This window comes from Artemia sp. Qi Xiang Cuo, chromosome 19 (assembly GCF_049724085.1).
Source record: "Artemia sp. Qi Xiang Cuo chromosome 19, ASM4972408v1, whole genome shotgun sequence".
In the NCBI taxonomy this organism is placed as follows: domain Eukaryota; kingdom Metazoa; phylum Arthropoda; class Branchiopoda; order Anostraca; family Artemiidae; genus Artemia; species Artemia sp. Qi Xiang Cuo.
In genome coordinates, this window is record NC_142812.1 from 19242893 (window position 1) to 19265184 (window position 22292).

General features: G+C 34.1%; 1 protein-coding gene across 1 annotated transcript in view; it reads left to right on the top strand.

Annotated features, from left to right (window-relative positions):
* Window positions 1–19184, top strand: part of l(3)76BDm (trafficking protein particle complex subunit 8 homolog l(3)76BDm) — a 183895-nt gene extending 164711 nt beyond the window's left edge. The window contains exons 19-22 of the mRNA XM_089104758.1: window positions 4605–4775; window positions 5074–5369; window positions 16961–17044; window positions 18852–19184. Of these exons, the coding sequence (XP_088960884.1) occupies window positions 4605–4775; window positions 5074–5369; window positions 16961–17044; window positions 18852–19113 (813 nt within the window). The 3' untranslated portion in view covers window positions 19114–19184. The remainder of the gene's footprint in view (window positions 1–4604; window positions 4776–5073; window positions 5370–16960; window positions 17045–18851) is intronic.
* The last annotated feature ends 3108 nt before the right edge of the window (window positions 19185–22292 follow it).

Sequence of the window (22292 nt, forward strand, 5' to 3'; positions counted from 1 at the left end):
TTTTTTTTAGTTTAATGGGGAGGGGGTAGATTTGTGGTTTTTCAGTTTTTTCAGTGAAAATATGGAAAAGGGTATTTTTCAATAAAGATACCCCCCCCCCAGAAAAAGGGTTTTTCAAAATCTAGGATGGGGCAAAAACTTCTAGGGAGGGGTAATTTCCCCCTCCCCCAATTGAAACCACTGATAACACTAAACTGCACTAAAACACAAAAAGCTTTTATTCCAAAGAGTATGAAAACTGATAAGATAGGGAACGTAAGTTTTTCTCTATTAAAAAAAAAAAAACAACACCGCCCTGTGTTGTCCAGCAAAATCATGCTTTTTTACTTTTGCTTTACATGAGTTGAAGACACTTTCGTCAAAAGGGTTAAATTGGTGTATATGTGCATCTATTTTAATTAGTCTATTTTTGTGTACTAAAAAAATCCGAACTATTTTATTATCAACAAATAATAGTTTTCAAAACAAAAGAAAATGTCAAACTACAGATTAAGTCATTTTAAGGTGGCTTTTGTCTTGGTTTGTGTACTATTTGCGGTGGCCGGCGATTACCCCCCCCCCTCCTGGGAAATACCCCCTGCGGAAAATACATGCCGCCGAAAATACCCCCCCCCTGTGGAAGAGCCACATATCCTGGTATTATTTAAACACGATCAGAAATTAAATTTAAAAAAAAAACAAGTTTTTTCGACTGAAAGTAAGAAGCAACATCAAAACTTAAAACGAACAGAAATTATTACGTATATGGAGTTGACCCTTCCACAAAATCTTGCTTTTTACGCTAAAGTTTTGACCTTTTGTACTAATTCTTTAAGAACGATTCCTGAAACACAATGGCCGTTTAATTAGAATAATAAGCTTTGTTTTAAAATTCTATATAAAAAAAAGAATTTGTTGGTTCCCAAAGCCTACTATCCTTTCAAAGGAAAGCTAAATCTTCTTAAACTTTTGGTGCCATATGTTTTTAGCTTAATTTTGATGATTGTTCGCTTCTAAGTTATTGAGATACTTTTGGTGTTTAAATTCCTCTTTTTCCCGTTCCTTAGCACTTTTAAACGAAACTGAAAAAAAAAATCAAATACGATTCTAAAATTTGGAAACCTTATTCTCCACGGTGGGGGGGATTTTCCGGGGGTGGGGGTTGTTTTCCGCGGGGGAATTTTCCGGGGGGGGGGAGTCCGCGGGGCGTATTTTCCGGGGGTTTAAACGCCTAGAACCATTATTTCCACCGCTGAAGTCAGTCACTGTGCATGCGCACTGTCTGTCAAGCTTGTATATATATATTTGTGTTTAAATAAAAATGTTCTGGTCTGTTTTACGATAGTACAACTCGGAAAGCACCCAAACAAACTTGAACTTCTAACTGAAATTCAAATTTTAGCAAATTAAAATTGAGGTAGTTTTGAATTTTTCTAGTTCTGCTAGGTAGTGCTGAACTGTATATGGTGCTAACGCTTTTTAATTGCTAATAAACCCGTGCTGAAATGCCAGAGGTTCCACCCCCATTAATTTCCCATACCCTTTGTTTCACACAAGAAATAATTAGAAAAATCCAAAATAAACTCTAAGACCACATCGGCTAAGCTTGAAGATGAAAAAAACGTCGGTTTGTAGATTAAGCCTAAGTGGCTCTTGATGGCTTTTTTGTTTTTTTGTTTTGTTGTGTTTGTATTTTTTTTTTTGTGTGTGTATTTCATTTTGTCGTACATTTACTCCTTTTACTCCGAGGACGATTGCGCAGAAGTCTCGGCTGATACGTTTGCATTATTTCCTACTTTGTTACCTGAAATTTGTCATAATTTAATTACTTTATTTTCTTACAATAAAAAATACTACTAAAATTAAAATTTGTAGGTTATTCGAAGAAACGACGGTTCCATCTTGCCATTTACCTCTATTAAATGTCCCGCAATTAGTCATTGTAGTTTAAGTAAAGCTGAACTAGAATAGGAAGGGAATTGCTCTTATTTCTATTTGCAGAAATTTTATGGAGAATTCTTTTTATTATTTATCCTTGAAGAAGCTTTGTTAAATAAAATGTTTTCTTTTTCCGTAATTTTCCAACTTTTTATATTAAAGTTTAAGATAATGTTGTTTTATTATATTTCTTTTTGAAATTCTTGTTAAGTTTTTAATTTTGAATTTGAGTTTATGAAATTGGGCTATTCAAAATATTTCAATATCAGCTAGTCAGTGACAGCATGTCCTCTCGCCGTTGAGTATTTTATTATTCTATGGAAAGCTTCTTTGCATTTAAGAACTGTTACAAACTCAGGCGTCTATGAAATATTAGTAGGTCTTCCTTTGAGTTTTTCTCAGCTGTTAGTAGTCTATATCAAAGAGTTAGGTAACTCATAAGAGGGGAAACTGCTGCTAGTCTCGAAAAAAAAAATCGTCAACGCCATCTAATCTTTGGTGTTTCTTAGTATTTTTTGGGGGGGGGGGAAGGGGGCAATAATTAGGCTAAATTAGTATAGTAACAAGCTTCTGATCTCAGTTTGGAAAAGAAAACGTAATTGTCAATTTTAAAAAAATGCCAAACGCTAGATGGCGTCGTTGATTTTTTTTTACTTCAGCAAGTCTTCAATGAAGTGACCTATACTCTTAGGTCTATACATAAACATTTATTTTAAATGGGTATCGTCTTCCAATAGATATAAAAAAAAGAAGAGAAATCGATAAATTTGTTTTCTTGTGAGTATGGTTGCCACTCAGCTAAAAAAAAAATCAATGACGTGTGTCTAAAATTGTCCTCGTATTGATAGGAATCAATTATGATTTTGAGTCTTTGAAAATTTTTACTATCATTGTTTTGCGTCCCTGGACCTCGAAACCGTATTTCATATCTAAAAACTTGGACTTTATAGCCAATATATAGCAAGAATTATTTTATTTTCCAAATATCTCAAAAAACTGATCAAAGTTTGTGTGAAAATTGAAATAAATCCATTACACATCGAAAACTTCGATGTCCTATATATAAAAATATGTTTCCCTGCTGCTTAGCTAGGTGTGAAAAGGCTCCTTGTCTTTGTCTCGGTCGAGACAAAGACATAGGAATTATCTGATCTCAGGGGGCTCGGATATGTGATTGAATATTTCAATTGAAACTCGTTTTACCGAGTCAGTAAAAAATTACGGGGAGGGGGGTTAAATCCTGGTAAGCCCTCTTCTTCCTGGATTCAACCTTGTATATAACCCCGGAAAATTGTAGGTCCTATTAGAACTTACTTAAAGTAGTAGAAATCTTTTTCCTCAGGAGTAAGCTTGGAAATGTCCACATCAGGCATCATGGCGGCTAAGTCCTCTTGTAGGTGACTAAAACAAAGCCCCCTGAGACAAAGGGGGCTCGGACCCCTTTGTCGAGACAAAGGGGTCTTTGTCTCGGTCAAGGACAAAGCTCGGTCAAGGCTCCTCTTTCCCTACCTTGTTAAGACTTTATAACACACTCGAAAAGGGATGTACATTCGGATCTCATTAGATCGAATTATGGTGCTAATATAATGGTACTTGGAGCTGGAGTAATCGCCATGACCATGAAATTATAGGCGCAAACTTGATGGTTCTTTGGGGCTAGATTTAGCTCCTGGACCTAGTACTGCTTTTCAGTGTTTTCTTATTTTTTTTTTCTTTTTTTATAAATATATCCTGACTCAAAGTATCAAAATAGTATTCAAATCCTATCGTTTTTGGTTTTTTCATGAAGGAAAAAAAAATGTTTGGGGCTAGTTGAAAAAAAAAATTGAGGCTAGTCTAACTATTTATTATATTATTTTAGTTTTTTTAATTTTTTTTTTTAGCTCGCGATGGAATGAAGAACTATAAAAAGATTTGTAAATTAAATTCATTTGAAATAAACTGTATTCAATTTTAATTTTTGAAAAAAAAATTAATTTTTTGACATTTATAAGTATTTATTCAAAAAAAAAATTTATATAAAATAAATTTGATGATTTTTTAGCTGAATACTTTTCTTTTTCTTCTTTGTTTAGTTATGAATTAAGAGTGTATTTTGTTTTAAATTTATATTGAAGTGAGTTATTATATTAATTATTCCGTATAAAGGCTTATTGTGTTAAAAAATATCAATGTCATATTAGGTCTTCCCACGCATTTTTTTTTCTGTTCTTTTTTTTATCTTTCCTTCAAACACCACGCTGCCATTCCATCAAATAAAATAGGGGTACAAATAGGGATATTGCATTTTCCCTAGGGATGCATATGCATTTTACACTCTGGGATAAAATTAAAAGATATATTCTAGTATGATCAAGATATTATGTATCTAACGAGATAGGTGTGAAGATATGTTATCAAATGAATCATATTCAATCACATATCAAAAGATATGTAAAAAGATAAAAAAAAATTAATGTTAACAAAGTGGTTAAATGTTGTCAAAGTGTGCATTTAATTTCTTTCTCTTTCTGTTTCTTTTCCTTTTCTTTTCTTCTTTTTCGTTTCCTTCTTTTATTTTTTCTTTTTCTTCTCTTTTTCTTTCTTATCTCTCTTTTTTCCGCACCTAGGTATTAATGTCCTTTGAAAAACTACTAAATCTGGCTACTGAAGAATTTTTTTTATTTATTTATTTATTTTTTTTTTAGAAAGATGATCGTGTTGATTTTCTCAACATTATGGCACAAAGGTGCATGATTAGCTCGCAATTCTCCAGTGATCAAAATCTAGTAAATGACGAAATTACATATGGGAAGAAGTTAAAGAAACTATTAGATGAAGCTCTAGATGCTAGACTCCCCATTTGTGTCAAATGGAAGGTTAGTACCTTAATAAAAGTTTGGTACAGAATTTGCTGTTTTGTTTCAGTATTAATTCCCACTTTGTCTTTTCCTGATGTAGGCTGTATGTGATATGCTACAGACTGCTTTATTTTAAATTTTTACTTTCATATCAATAGGAATTTCTACTTTAATATTTTTCCCATTTTTGATTTGGGCAATATCTGATTCGCTTTATTCTTTCTCTTTTATTTCAATATTTTTTTTTTCTGTTTTGTGCTCTTTTTTAGGCTTTATCTTTTTAATTCTACTCCTCCTAAGCGCTTTCTTCTTATAGGCCTATGTGAACAGCGATGAAGATACTGCTGCAACACAGACAGTCTTTGGTATTCATTTTATTTACATTCAGACTTTGAACAAGATTTATAGAGTCCCTTCATCAGTTGCCATTGTGCCTAGTTCCCAGACAAAAGAGCCAAAAATATTGAATTTTATAACTTTTGATGAAAATGGTGAAGTTGTTAAAGGTGATGATCAGAAGTTGTTGGCAACATTAGAAGCCGAAATTTCGAGGTGTATTTGCTATAGATTGGATTACAAGTCTCCAGTTTGTCATGATTTTAGTAAGTCGAGGTAAGTGTTAGCAATCCTTATTAGTGTGACATGGTAGAAAACAGAAAAATAACTAGATAAAATAGACAGGATAGAAAAAGATGATTCTGAACAGATAGGAGTCATAGGACAAAATGAGAGCCCCAGTCAAAACTGGTTTTTTTTTTTTTTTCTATAATTTAAAGGTAGATTACAAGTAAAGATAGAGTATATCACTGGCGGAAAATTGGTGCAGTTATTTTTGTATACTTTGTTTCTTTTTTAAAATAGCCAACAGAAAGTACAAGTCCCTTGGCCCTAAATTATCTCCAAATAAAAAAATTACCCCAATTTTGAGGGGATGGGCTCCCATTTTTTTTTTTTTTTTTTTTTTTATCAGTTCAGCAGTAGAATGATAAAACTTGAAAGTATTGGAGGTCCTTTGGTAATCTTTACAGCGATATTGGATGCACACATTAAATTAGCGTTGAAAAAATAATATCTTTTTTTCCTGATTTTTTCATTTAGCCTATTATTACTCCGTTCGCAATTTGTTAAAAACGGGAAATAAGTTTCAATAAATCAGTATAGCCTAAATATATATATTTAATATATTTCAGTTGCAATCCTATCCTAGATAGAACTATGAGCTGTTTGAACAGAAAGTGAACAGAAAAACATGTAGATGCCTAGGATCGATTATCAGTGCCTTGATAAATTTTTGTCGCCGAAAATAGAGTTGAAAATCCAAAGACTATATATAAAAGTAATAAAGTAGCAAGAAAATGGTAAGTTTGGGTGAAGAACTGATTAATTAATAGTAAGTTTGGTAAGTTCTAAATTAATTAAACTGCCTACTTAAAAATTAGCATAAAAGAAGATTTTGAACGGAAAGATCTGTAGAGCCTAATTATGTAGTAGTAGGAGTAACTAAAAAAAAATCTTAAGAAAATATGAAAATTTGGGAATTAATTTTCCTATTTATAAAATAAATAAGAAAACAAATTTTCGATCAAAAATAATAAACAATTAAAACTGATTATCAGTGATTCATAAAATTCTATCGCTGAAAGTAGAATTGAGATTCAAAGATTATATATAAAAGTAGTAAAGTAGCAAGAAGATGGTAAGTTTGGGCGAAGAACTGATTAAGTTTGGATAAGTTTGGTAAGTTTAAACCAAAGTGTTTTGGTAGGTTTGGTAAGTATTTGTGACCCTTAAAATATTCGAACTTGTAGAAGCTCATAATTTTGAGGAGGAGACACTGAACAAATTTTTCTTAAGAAAGTAAAAAAATTTGGAAATTTAGTTTTCTGTTTATAAAATAAATAGAGAAAAAAAACTTTGGAGCAAAAACAATAAAGAATTCAAACTGGTGGGTAGGATCGATGATCAGCACCTTCATAAGCTTGGAAAGGCCAAGCCCTATTTCTCCTTAACGGAAAAAGATATTATTTTTAAATTGAAGGGCGGATGGACTAGCTGCAGTAGTTAGTCAAAATTAGATCAGCGCCTTCTTTAAATAAGTCTCTTCTTTCTATCCCTAAAGGAGTTTTTTTTTTTTTTTTTTTTTTTTTTTTTTTTTTTTTTTTTTTTTGTCTGAAAATGATGCTCTAATTTTGTTCTGGAAGTTTATCCTCAAACTTCTTTAAATGATCTTCTTTCTATCTTCTTTCTATCCTCAAACATGGCGAAAGGGCGTGAATGTCTGTCAAGCCGAATTTTGATTGCCAAATTCTTAATCTGACGGCTGTCAAAACCTAGCTTTAAGATCGTTTAATTTTTAATTTTGTTTCCTTTTTTCCTCTGTGAGAAAGGGAAAGGAAAAAGGGAAGAATCCCTTTTTCCTTTTTGCTCATCCGGGACATTACCTATGAATAACGTATTATAATTATTACTTATTAATTATTACTTATAAGTATTTTTCTAGTGTATCTTATAAGTATCAACTTATAAGTATTATATATGTTACCGTGAATGTCCGAAATCTGGTTAATGTCGCTATTCACCGGAGAATGTCCGAAATTCCTTTTTTCTCTGCTTTGATTCAATCAGCTTTGCGAGTAAGCTTTTCCGGTCAAGTGGAAGCTATGATGGTAAAAGTTAGTTTAGGTTAGATTAGGTTAGATTAGGTTTTAAATATCAGAAATGGGTTAAAAACCTAAGCTAACCAAACCAAACCTAATCTAACCTAACCTGTCATCATCAAACCTTGCATTACACTAGAAAAGTTGACTGGCAACGCTGACTCAATCCAAGGAAAAAAAAAAGGTATTTCAGACATTCGCCGGTGAACGTCCACATTCACGAATTTCTGACAGTCACGGTAACACATATATCATTGGCAGCGCTATTGCGCTGCCTATGCGTAAGTAAAGAACGATGTTGGCACAATATATTATTTATTTATTTATTTTATTTTTGTTTTTTTAGACCAGGGGAATTGTCGTAGTAGCTTCGAAAAGGGCTCATTCGATTTGAAACTGAGTGGGCTAGTGCCCTTTTTAATAGTCGAAAGTGATCGGAGGGCAAATGTCCCCCTCCCCGCGCGATTCATAGGGCAGGTTAGGACACGATCGAGTCAGGATAATGCCACTCATTTTACATAAGAAGGGGGATTGAATCAAAAATGCAAATACCCATCTTTATATGTGGGATTTCTATGAATAGAAATCTAGAGAATGAAAGACTTTAGAAAATTGAATTGTCCAGGAAAGGCAGTTGACGATTATCTTCTAGTTGTAAGGTGAACGTGAAAAATAAAATCTTTGTGACACGACAAGATAATCTTTGGTGACATTTCTCCATGGTCCCATACAGAAATAACGTCATCCGCAAACCGACCCCAGAAACGATGCTTCAGAGGAAAAGTGGTCAAAGCAGAGATTTCAATCAAATCCATATAAAAAATTATCAAAAAAGTGTAAAGCTAAAACCCATCGAAGACTAATAGTTTGGGTTAAAAATTATTCTTTTGGACCTTATACGAAAAAATGACCCCAAATGATACGTATAATGGTGTTATATTGGTCACCCACCGTTTTGTTATCAGTTTCATTGATGTTCTCATTTATTCTTCTTTTAAGGTCAAATTCGCATTTTTTTTTCCCTATTAAAGGTCTCACGCAAATTTTTAGGGGGGGCAATTGCAATGTTCCGATGTTAACGAACAGTTGTTCCTTTAACATCTCGTACTGAAAGAGTTATTACTAAGAAAAACTAGTTTCTTGTTGAACTTGTTGTAGCGTCTGTACAAATTAATGGACACTTGTGAACACAAGTGAAATAAGACATTTGGGCTGATTTGGATTTACAATGCGAGGATTCCTGATTGCCACTTCTGCCTTGGGCCTGCCCGCTTAAAGATAAGTTGATTTTATATTGTCGTCGTAGTTTAAAAATGTCAAAATTTAAGCAATTTTAGCTTGCGAGTGCCAATTTCAAGGGCTTTCCGCTATGGCCCGTGCGTATTATTCAAGTAACAAAGGATAAAAAGGCAATTTATAACTGCCTAGTATTGTTATATGGAGACCACACTGAAGCCCGAGTTACAGAGAATGCTATGGCCCGTGCGTATTATTCAAGTAACAAAGGATAAAAAGGCAATTTATAACTGCCTAGTATTGTTATATGGAGACCACACTGAAGCCCGAGTTACAGAGAAAGCTATGGCCCGCTATGGCCCGTGCGTATTATTCAAGTAACAAAGGATAAAAAGGGAATTTATAACTGCCTAGTATTGTTATATGGAGACCACACTGAAGCATGAGTTACATAGAATGCTATGGCCCGCTATGGCCCGTGCGTATTATTCAAGTAACAAAGGATAAAAAGGGAATTTATAACTGCCTAGTATTGTTATATGGAGACCACACTGAAGCATGAGTTACAGAGAATGCTATGGCCCGCTATGGCCCGTGCGTATTATTCAAGTAACAAAGGATAAAAAAGGAATTTATAGCTGCCTAGTATTGTTATATGGAGACCACACTGAAGCATGAGTTACAGAGAATGCTATGGCCCGTGCGTATTATTCAAGTAACAAAGGATAAAAAGGGAATTTATAACTGCCTAGTATTGTTATATGGAGACCACACTGAAGCATGAGTTACAGAGAACAGTCTCATTCCCTATGAGGATAATCACCGTAACGCTTTCAAGAAAAATGAAAAGAATGCTGGAAATGTATGTAAAGAGGTCATGCAAAACCCGGATACTAATAAAATAAAACTTCCGAAAGTGACGTATCGCGAAAAGAAATGTTTTCTGAGCCGTCTACCTTTAATATACTCGCAAGGATCGTCGCAACTGAGGAAGAAGTTATAAAAACAAAAGAGTCAATGATGAGGACAATTTGAAACTAGTTGAGGATAAGTGTGATAAGGACCAACTACTCAAAAATTCTGTTGAGAATATTGTGAGCGAAATATATTCGTTAGTGTTTCTTGAATTTAATCTCAAGCTTGAACAATTATTGGTATCTATAAAGAATCTTTAAGGCTAATTGAAAATTTAGAGAACCGAGTAGCAAAGCATGAGGTGAAAATTGATGATTATGAGCAAGAAAAAGAGCTTGGAACTCTATTTTTTCACGGTGTTTAGCAACAGTCAGGTGCCTGATCTGAAGTCCACCATTATAAATATAGCATCGCTAAATATGTGAATTTTCTGGAAATTTTCTAAAGATGTAAATTTTCTTCTTTTGAGAATTCCCGTAAATTGCTCCATGTGCTGATAGTGTGGTAAATGAGTTTCTTAAATATGGTGGCTCTGAGGTTAGAAATAAGTTACTGAAGCTTACGAATATGATTTTTGAAAAAGGGGAAGTACGTAACGATTTTAGGAAAACCTTACTTAAAACAACGTATAAGAAAGGTGATAAGAGTGAGTGTGATAATTATCGAGGCATTAGTCTGGTCTCTCTAGGTAGCAAATTATTTAGTAATATGATACTTTTTAGACTGAGAGATGCTGTAGACAAAGCTTTAAGGGAAGAACAGTGCGGTTGTAGAAAAGGTAGAGGATGTATCGACCAAATTTTCACTCTTGGGTTAATAATTGAGAAGTGCCTGAGTTGTAAAACATCTTTAGTCCTCAGCTCTATAGATTATAGATTATCTATAGATTATAAGCACGTATTCAATTCTGTTGATAGAAGAGCTTTAGCAAAGGTCTTATCATTCTATGATATACCAGACAAATACATTAAAGTGATTATTGCTATGTACGAGAATAACACTAGGGTAGGAAATGAGGTTAGCTGCTGGTTTTGTATTAAATCAGAAGTTAAGTAGGGTTTTGTTCTATCCCCTTATATATGAATCATTTTGATGGATTTTATCTTAAGGAGCACAGGAAATGCAATAGGAGACCACGGAATCAAATGGGGAGGAAAATCTCTCCTGGGCTTAGATTATTCTGATGATTTATGCATCCTAGATGAAAGTCTGAGCAAAATAAATGAACTTTTAGGGGTTTTGCAAGTTCAGGCTGCTAGACTAGGTTTGAAAATTAATGTTAAGAACATACTTCCTCCACGCTCAAACAAGAAAATATTTATAAACCGAAAAAAAAACCGACAAAATCGAAATAAAGCAAGAAAAAAACTTTTTTAACGAAAACAAACAAATAATAATAAAAAAAGATACAAAAAACAAGAAGTAGAGATGAAAAAATATATAAACGGGACGAGAATACCCTCGTCCACTACTACTACTACTAACAACTCACCGCAGCACCAAGACACCAGAAGCCAACACAGCTACACACGCTCCTCCTCCATCCCAATCTATTCAAAGCCTCCCTTTTTACCCCCTCCCAGGAGGTTCCTATTTCCTTTAAGTCTTTCTTTATGACGTCCTCCCTCCCCAGACGAGGATGACCTGCTTTCCGTTTAGCCCTAGATGGTTGGCCGAAAAGAATAACCTTCGGCAATCTGTCATCCTTCATCCGCAGAACGAGCCCTAGTCATCTCAACTTATCTTTCATTATAGCCCTAGAAAGCGGGATTGAACCTCATTTTTTGTAGATCCTACTGCATGATATACGGTCATTTAGTTGGGTACTCAGAACAATCCGTATACAATTTCTCTGGAAAACATCTAGTAAATCTTCATCCGCTTTTCGGAGCGCCCTAGCTTCAGAGCCATATTTGCCCACTGTCATCACTGTAGCTTCTAATATTCTAATCTGGGTTTGCAGACTTATCTTCCTATTCTTCCAAACTTTTTTTTTAACTGTGAGCCTTGGCTATTTTACTTTTAACATCTTCACTGCTCCGTCTTTACTAATAATACTACCAAGGTAAGCGAAGCTGCCCACCTGATCAATCCTTTCGTTACACAAAGTCATCTTTTCATCTTCAATTATTCCTAACCTTAGTGACTTAGTCTTCGTTTCCTGGTAGAAATTATGTCTTTGAGGAGGATACTCCCCCACATCCCTTGGGGTAAGGGTTGTAAGTTATGCCCCGGGGGCATATAAGGTTTTTATAGAAAGCTTTGTCGTATAAACTTCAGAAAGGGCTCATTCGATTGGGAATTCAAAGGGTTAGTGCCCTTTTTAATAGTCGAAAGTGATTGGTGGGCAACTAACCCCCCCTCTCCCGCCCAGCTTTTCCCAAACACGTCCAATTAAAATTTTGAGATAGCCATTTTGTTCAACGTAGTTGAAAGTTCTAGAAATAACGTATTTGAGGATTACAACCCCCCTACAGTCCTCAGGGCAAGGGTTGTAAGTTATGCTCTGGGGCATATAAGGATTCTATAGAAAGCGTTGTCGTAGAAACTTCAAAAAGGGCTTATTTGATTGTAAATTGAAATGGCTAGTGTCCTTTTTAGTAGTCGAAAGTGATTAGAAGGCAACTAACATCCCTTCCACGCCCGCCATTTATCCCAACCCATCCAATGAAAATTTTGAGATAGCCGTTTTGTTCAAAATAGTTGAAAGGTCCGGATATCTTTGAGGATGACACTCCCCCACAGCCCTCCGGGTAAAGGTTATAAGTTATGTCCTGGGGGCATAAAAGGTTTTTATTGAAAGCTTAGTCGTAGAAACTTGAAAAAGGGCTCATTCGACTGGAAATTCAAAGGGATAGTGCTCTTTTTAATAGTCGAAAGTGGTTGGAGGGCAACTAATCCCCCTCTCACTCCGAGCTTTTTTTCAAACACATTCAATGAAAATTTTGAGATAGCCATTTTGTTTAACATAGTTGAAAGTTTTGGAAATTAGGTCTTTGAGGATGACAACCCCCTTCCCACAGTCCTCAGGGAAAGGGTTATAAATTATGCCCTCGGGGCATATAAGGTGTTTATGGAAAGCGTTGTCGTAGAAACTCAAAAAGGGCTCATTCGATTGGAAATTGAAAGGGCTTGTGCCCTTTTTAATAGTCGAAAGTGATTGGAAGGCTTGACATTTTATAGTAAAGATCGATGTGGGAACAATGTATTATTATTTTTTTTTACCAGAGCGCTTCATATCGAAGGAGTTGTCGTAGGAACTTCGAAAAAGGCTCATTCTATTGAAAATAGAAAGGGTTAATGCCCTTTTTAATAGTCGAAAGTTACTGGAGGGCAACTAATCTCCCTCCCAAGCCCACCCTCCCATTGGCCCATTAAGTTCAAAAGTTAAATGTCGTCTTGAGATTGATTCAAAATGGACAGTTTGAATGTCTATTTTCAATAAGGCATCTCAGCAGTATCTCTAGAACGATTGTGGATATTACATTCAGACTTTTTAGGCTGCTTTTGCGCTTAAAATTTAAACAAGTCGAAATAGCATAAGCGTATCCAAGCTATCAAAGAAAGTAAACAGATTTTTTTGCGAATTGTATCATGTTTTCTATTTCAGGTCAACTAGAGGAGGTATGAAACTAAATTAAACACTACTATTTGTGTCTATATTTTTAAATGGGTGTAGGTTGTTAAAAATTGCAGAAAAATTTTCTCCTGTAAACAAACAATAGGCCAAATCATAACGTTTTAAAAAATAAGGAGATTTAAAGAATCATCTCCTTTTTCCCTGAAAAGACTATGTCAATATATGATAAACAGAAAATAATTTAAAAAACCTTTTCCACAAAATAAGTTTTTCAAAGAAAAGTAAAGAACTCCATTAAACCAAAATGAGCAAAAATAAAATCAAATAATCTACCAAGCTTGAAAGTACACAAATCAGCATCGATAAATAAATGAAACCCAAAAAATTACAGAAATTACAATAAATAACCGAGTCAAACTCAAAACGAGCAGAAATTAACACGAGTAGGGCTCAAAACCCCTATGCCTTCCCAAGGCAAGAATATAATTTGTACTTTACTGAAAATGTATAAATTTTTTTACTTTATAACTTTAATAAATCAAATAATATTATCATTTTGATTACTAAATATCAGTATATGTATACTGATGACAAAAAAAACTCAAGAAACGCATATAAGATTTGTTTATATCCATTTTTGTTACGTTTTTACGAGTCAGACAAACATTGGGGAGGGGGGGGGGTCATACCCCCCTAAGCCTCCCCCTTGGGCACAGTCGTGTTGCCAGTTCTTCAACAGGAAGGCCGTGAGATATTACCCAGAAGACAATTGGGAATAATTTAAGTGCCAAGAACGCTGAAAATGGAATCGGATTTTTTGAGTTGGTTATTATTAACAAATTAAGAAAAATTGAGTACTTGATCGTTTAATGTCTCAGACCTCAGTTTGCAGTTGTAGCAATAGCGAGTGTCAAATAAAAAAAAAAGAAGAAGAAAATTGGGTAAAAAATTGGAAGCAAAAATTTATTTTGTGAAAAAGTTTTTTTTATTTAATGTAGAGAAACAGTGGGTCGCCGAACCAGCATCATTCGGGGAATGATGGAAATATTTCACTAAAACACTCAGGTAATAACATGTGTGTAAATTTAAACATAAAACAGCATTATAAAAACAGAGTAGACTATAAACTGGTAATATTTTCATTTCATCATATCTATGTCGAACAGAGATTTCATGTTCATCTCCAGTTACAACACATATTGCATTTTGTAAACTTCTAAGGGAACAAAGGCTGGTTAAAAACGCACCCACGCATTACAACTATAAAGAAGAATGGGTGAACGAAAGAAAAATAAAGAAATCTCATAAAATCATTTGAGAAAAAGTGCTTCACCTCTCTCATCAAATGATAAGGACGTTACTTATGAGTATTCGAGTACGTTATGATGAGTACGTTATACCCACTATGAGTACGTCGTACCCACTGAGTACTGAGTACTATATTATGAGTATGTTATACTCACTTATAAGTCACCATAAAATAATCTGAATTTTTTAGGCTTTAGTCAATTCTGTAAGATAGATAGATAATTTTATTTGACAAAAAAAATACAGATCATTTTTGCTGCAACTGCTAAGAAAACCCCCAAGGGTTTGTTGGCAGTAGTTGGGAATCTCCTATTCTAGTTCTTATACTAAAGCCTGTATAGTATAACACTATACAGGCCATGCCACTATAGTGTTGGGAGGATATGGACTTAATGTGAGTTAAAAGGAGTATTGTCTTCCCTATAGGTCCTGTAGGTCTTTGAGCTACCTTTGATCATTTCTTTCGTGCAAAAATGCAGCAAATTCTATTCAAAACAGCCTGTCTGATAACTACGCCTTTTGATGATACATTACACTGAATTTTTAATTTTTATTTTCTTAACAAGGATACTTATTCAGCTTCCAGAAAATGTAAATTTTTTAATAATGTTGTCCTGAAATAATTTGTCCTGGTTATTAATAATAGTTATTATTATTAACTAAACTATTATTTTGTTCAATTTTATAAAGTAATCTAAATAATTAATTCAGCTAATGGGTAAAATTAATGAATGAATTAATTAATTGAACTAAATAAATGATAGTTGTTATTGATATATAGACGATCAATAATAACTTTGTCCCGAAATTTAGATCGGAAAACTTCTGAATGTATTTATATTTCAAATTTTTTATGTCTTCTTTGTCTTAAGCTTCTTAATGTGTGTTTTTTTTGTATTTATTTAGTTTTTATTTGTTAGATGAACGCTTTTTCATAGCGTTCAAATTATATTTCAATATTATTCAATATAATATATTTATATTTCAATATTATATAATATAATATAATTAATTATATTATATAATACAATATACAATATACAATAATTAATTATATTATATTATACAATATAATATAATTATATTTCAATATTATTCAATATAGCGTTCATTTATATTTCAAATTTTTTATGTCTTCTTTGTCTAAAGCTTCTTAATGTGTGTTTTTTTTTGTATTTATTTATTTTTTATTTGTTAGATGAACGCTTTTTTTCAATTAATTGAAAAAAAAAATGAAAAAATATTTTTTTTTTATGGATAGCTGCAGCTGCTGAGTTTTAATGTACTTCCCCTTGCGCAGTTCATTGTACGTTTTGCACAGAAAATCAAATTAGCTGAAAATACAACAAGTTTGAAATTCCAGCAAGGTTGACTGAATATTGCTTTACTGAGATTTATGTCTTTTAACTGGCCCACTTTGAGATTAAATGACCTTTATATAACATACTTGTATACTGAATTGCATAGTGACTTTTTCTGACTTGATATATTTGTACTGATTTATCATGAAAATGTTAAAAAATAATGTTTTTGATTATTCAATATTTATTTAATCATGCAGTTACTTGTAATTATTGCTAGAAAATCCTAAAACCCTGCTAATTCTTGAAATCAATTCTGATCCATTAAAGATGAAAAATAATCAAAAAATTGAATCACAAAAAAAAAATTTTTCACATTTTAGGATGTCATTGTAATGTCAGAATGTTTTTTTTTTCATTTTACTTTTAAGAATTTTGATTTTCTTGCAAGAGAAAATTTGTTTTGAAGGTATGGGACGGATCATGGCTTGGCTACCTTTTGCAAAGACTAATTGTTCGATTTTATAATATTGAAATAAGGTTCTTACGGATGATTGTTTTTTTTTGGGGGGGGGGGGGCGTAATAAAGAAGAATTAGTAATAAGAAGTACCCACAGATTAATTGATACTGAATTGATACTTGAATTGAATTCAAGATACTTGAATTGAGCCCATGAAAAGATCCATGATAAGATGACTTCCATTCGATTATCTACCACAGCTGGTGCTCATTTTTCTAATCATATGAAAAAAATATCAAAGACCTTTGACTGATATTTGGTTCTCATAGTATTTCTAATTGAACAGGATCATTGAAACTCGGGGAAGAGGAGGACAATTGGGAAATAGGGGGCTAAAGTACAGATAGCTATCTGTACTTTGGCTCATTAACAATACTTTGAATGAAGTCCAGGCCTCTAGCGGTAAAGGTTTCTGTCTACCGCCAAGTTTAAATTATAGCCCTTGTGGCTTTAATACAACATATGAACTTCACTTAAATTGAAATAAGGTTCTTACGGATGATTGTTTTTTTTTGGGGGGGGGGGCGTAATAAAGAAGAATTAGTAATAAGAAGTACCCACAGATTAGGATTTGGGGTGGGGTCTCAAGGTTTTTCCCTTCGTATGTCCCTGATTGGAACTGCTTTTGTAATTATTGTCCCTCTAATTCTCCACCTTGCTGATTAGTATTCTTAAATTTTTACAGGCTTTGCTTAGTGCCCGTCAAGATAGTAGTTTTCAATTCGTTTAGAAAAGAAGTAGACGTCAGAGTCGCAGCTATGGATCCTCGGTATGTTCCTTTTCCTCTTTCTCTTTATTTTCTCTCCTGCTTTTGGTTCTATTTTTTTGTGTTTCTTTCATTCTTTTTTTTCTGTTGAGCATAGTTGCCAATCATTTCCTATTGCCTCTTTAATCTAATGTTGTGGTAAAGACACAATAAATAAGTATATATTTAATCAAGCAAAGATTGATGATTAATCTGTTCGTTTTATGAAGATAAGTAGTAATTTTTGACTCAATGGAGATATTGACAAAAATTACCCTCCCTCTGTGAGAGAAGGTGGTAGTGTGTACCAGAGGGTGGTCCTACCCCCTAGCTTTGTGGAATTATTCACTTATATTTATGCCAATCTTTCAAGCAAAATAAAGGTAATCAAACTTTTAGGAAGTTTCTCTTTCCACCTCCTTTTGTAATTCAGGATCTGCCACAAAGAGGAGGGCAGGGTTGTTGGGTGATGTTCACTTTTAAGTCTGTGAACTCAGATACCAAATTGGCGTATAGACTTTGCCCTCCCCACCCGACTGGCGAGGGCACATTTATCATTTACATTAATGCCAATATTTTGATTTACTCTTTAGAATCTCCCACACCTCCCCCCCCCGCCAGATAATTGGTCAACAAACGACTGAACTAGATTATCATTTGAGTTTGACAATGGTTATTTAAATTTTATGAAACAAAAATTACGACTTGATATCATGTAGTTTGTATTATTATGCACATGTAGTAGTATGTAGTAGTAGTAGTATGTAGTATGTAGTAGTATGTAGTAATAGTATGTAGTAGTATGTAGTAATAGTATGTAGTAGTAGTATGTAGTAATAGTATGTAGTAATAGTATGTAGTAGTATGTAGTAATAGTATGTAGTAATAGTATGTAGTATTAGTAGTATGTAGTATGTAGTAATAGTATGTAGTAGTATGTAGTAATAGTATGTAGTAGTATGTAGTAATAGTATGTAGTAGTATGTAGTAATAGTATGTAGTAGTATGTAGTAGTAGTAGTATGTAGTATGTAGTAGTATGTAGTAATAGTATGTAGTAGTATGTAGTAGTAGTAGTATGTAGTATGTAGTAGTATGTAGTAGTAGTAGTATGTAATAGTATGTAGTAATAGTATGTAGTAGTAGTAGTATGTAGTAGTAAGTAGTATGTAGTATGTAGTAGTAGTATGCACATGTAGTTTCATTGCACATGATATCATGTAGTTTTATGTTGGTAAGTGAGGCTGCCATGCCTGTTCTAAGAGTTTTTGACTTTTATATTATATGACCAGTAATTTGAAAACTTGATGAGTTTAATAGTTGAGATAGTTAAACGAACAAAGCGAGCCGAATTGAGCCTTAGGTTAAAAGAATGGGTACTTTTTGGGGAGCTTTTTTTTTCAGATTAACTGACAATTGAGATAACTAAGAAATAGATATGTGTTTTGGATCAGAATGTCATCTTGAATCAAAATATAACATTCGTTTACGTCGTAAATTAACTTTACCCCTCCCCCCCTAATGGTCAAATATGTATTTCTGAATTGTATATATGCAATGAATCTTTAACGATTTTGATAGACAGTTGCATCAATCTGAAGGAAATAGTGACGCTTGGAAAATTTAGGGCATATATAGTAATTCAGGGTAATTTGATCATTAGGGTGATGGGGGTAAATATTTTAACAATATTATATATTTTTTTAAATTATTAAAAGTATGATAACTTTTAATAATAATATATAAATAGCTTACCTTTGTGTAAATTTAATCATAGAAACTTAGCTTGTGTAACGTAAATTCTTTTTTCTGTTAAGTTACATTTTTTTTAGGCTGCCTCCTCGGAATCAGCTTTACCATCCGGAAGCAATGACCCCTTTTTCTTGGGTGGGGACCTCTCAAACAAGGAGAACACTCCAACCAAGGTCTATAACCGAATTAAATTGGACGTTGTGTGCTTCGATGCCAGGAACGTATTGTTTAGATAACCGGTTAAAATTAGACTGTCGAATCACTTTTGACGGTGAAGAAAACCCACGTGTATTTGGCCAGGTTTTAAAGTTCGACTTTGAGTTGCTTGTGACTAGTCCATAGATTATTAATTTAGGTTTCTTTTTTATAATTGTTTGTTTCTGGTTGATTTGTAGTAAACGGCAATTATTTTTGTTTTATTATGCTTTTTCTGTCTGAAGTAAATTAAGAGACATTGAATTTTGGGAGAAGATGAGTACCGTGGTCGTTTATGGCGCACCTAGAGTGCAAGGACTTCGGCAAAGTCGACTTGTTGACCTCTTCTTCAAAGTCTACTTATTGACCTCTTCTGCAAAGGAATTCTGCAAAGTCTATTTATTGACCTCTTCTGCAAAGTCTACTTATTGACCTCTTCAGCAAAGTTTACTTATTGACCTCTTCTGCAAAGGACTTCTGCAAAGTCTATTTATTGACCTCTTCTGCAAAGTCTGCTTATTGACCTCTTCTGCAAAGGACTTCTGTAAAGTTTACTTATTGACCTCTTCTGCAAAGGAGTTCTTAAAAGTCTACTGATTGACCTCTTCTGCAAAGTTTACTTATTGACCTCTTCTGCAAAGGAATTCTGCAAAGTCTATTTATTGACCTCTTCTGCAAAGTCTACCTATTGACCTCTTCTGCAAAGTTTACTTATTGACCTCTTCTGCAAAGGAATTCTGCAAAGTCTATTTATTGACCTCTTCTGCAAAGTCTACTTATTGACCTCTTCCGCAAAGTTTACTTATTGACCTCTTCTGCAAAGGACTTCTGCAAAGTCTATTTATTGACCTCTTCTGCAAAGTCTGCTTATTGACCTCTTCTGCAAAGGACTTCTGTAAAGTTTACTTATTGACCTCTTCTGCAAAGGAGTTCTTAAAAGTCTACTGATTGACCTCTTCTGCAAAGTTTACTTATTGACCTCTTCTGCAAAGGAATTCTGCAAAGTCTATTTATTGACCTCTTCTGCAAAGTCTACTTATTGACCTCTTCTGCAAAGTTTACTTATTAACCTCTTCTGCAAAGGAATTCTGCAAAGTCTATTTATTGACCTCTTCTACAAAGTCTACTTATTGACCTCTTCTGCAAAGTTTACTTATTGACCTCTTCTGCAAAGGACTTCTGCAAAGTCTAATTATTGACCTCTTCTGCAAAGTCTACTTATTGACCTCTTCTGCAAAGGAATTCTGCAAAGTTTACTTATTGACCTCTTCTGCAAAGTCTACTGATTGACCTCTTCTGCAAAGTTTACTTATTGACCTCTTCTGCAAAGGAATTCTGCAAAGTCTATTTATTGACCTCTTCTGCAAAGTCTACTTATTGACCTCTTCCGCAAAGTTTACTTATTAACCTCTTCTGCAAAGGAATTCTGCAAAGTCTATTTATTGACCTCTTCTACAAAGTCTACTTATTGACCTCTTCTGCAAAGTTTACTTATTGACCTCTTCTGCAAAGGACTTCTGCAAAGTCTACTTATTGACCTCTTCTGCAAAGTCTACTTATTGACCTCTTCTGCAAAGGAATTCTGCAAAGTTTACTTATTGACCTCTTCTGCAAAGTCTACTGATTGACCTCTTCTGCAAAGTTTACTTATTGACCTCTTCTGCAAAGGAATTCTGCAAAGTCTACTTATTGACCTCTTCTGCAAAGTCTACTTATTGACCTCTTCCGCAAAGGACTTCTGCCAAGTGTACTTGTTGACCTCTTTTGCAAAGTCTACATATTGACCTCTTCTGCAAAGGACTTCTGCAAAGTTTACTTGTTGACCTCTTCTGCAAAGTATACTTATTGACCTCTTCTGCAAAGGACTTCTGCAAAATCTATTTATTGACCCCTTCGAAATTAAGTTTTCGCTGTGCTATTTAGTGCAACCTAATAATGAGCAAACCTCAACCCATAGCAGTGGCATTAATTCATGAAAATTTGGGGAGGGGAGGGGCTGGGGCAAATGTATTTTTCAAAATCTTGACGGGGGCTTTTCTTCGATTTTTTTTTTTTCACTGAGAGCACCAAAAAAGAGAATTTTCCGATGACAAAATCAAAACAAAGTTATTTTGTGAAATATAGGTGGGGAGAAAAATCTAGGGGGTGGGGGGAATATAACACCTTGTCAAATTTAGCATTGAAATTAAAGGATGAGCCCTCATTGACAAGGGTTAGTCCTCTCTTCTATCGGAGAAACAAAAAAAAGCAAAAAACTGTTACAGTAATGAAAATGAAATTAATTATTTCAAATATTCTAATGCAGACAAAAAAACAAAAAAATGGACCAGCGTATATTTAACTCGTTCTTGTAGAACAAAATCATCCGCAGGTTGGATTAGCTAGCATTTGGACCCAGTCATATGCGGATGACGGCCTCAACTGTTTCTTCTACCGAAGGGGATATAGTACTTGCGCCATTATCTTTGCTTTTGTCAGTTAGAGTACCACTGTCAGCTTTAGTTTCTTTTTTTTTTATTTTGAACATACTCCTTTGAGACTAGAGCATTAACATTCTGAGCCTCACTAACTGATTTAATCACTTTTGACCTATAAAAATTGAACTAGAACTTTCAATTTCCAATGAAATGAGCCCTCTTTGAAGTTTATACGAGTATTCCTTCCGTAAGAACCTTATATGCCCAAAGGGCATAACTTACAGCGCCTGCCCCCGGGCCCTGGGGGGTTGTGTCGACATCGGAGTTTTGTTATCTGAACTTTGAATTATTTTTCATAAAATGGTTATCTCAAAATTTTTATCTGATGCTATTGGGGAAAAGGGTGTTAGGGAGGGGGCACTAATTGACCTCCGATTTCTTTTGAATCTTAAGAAGTGAACAAGAACTATCACTTTCCAAACAAATTAGCTGTCTCTGAAGTATATACGAGCATCACTTCCACAAGAACCATATATGCCCTAAGGGCATACCTTACAACGCCTACACCCTTGCCCTGGGGGCTTGTGTCTACCCCGCAGTTTTTGTTATGTGATCTTTGAACTATCTTCAAACAAAATGGCTACTTCAAATTTTTATCGGGTATATTTGGGGAAAAGAGGTGTGGGGGGGCTAGTTGCCCTCAGATCACTTTTGACTCTTAAAAAGGGCAATAGAACTCTCGATTCCGAATTAAATGAGTCCCCTTTGAAGTTTATACGACTACCCCTTCCATATGAAGTGCCTCGGAGAAAAAAAATAATATTAAAACATTGGAGTCGCATGGCCTTTACTATAGACAACGCTATAGCGCTGCCTCTGACACTTTACCCTGTAGATTTTTGATACTGT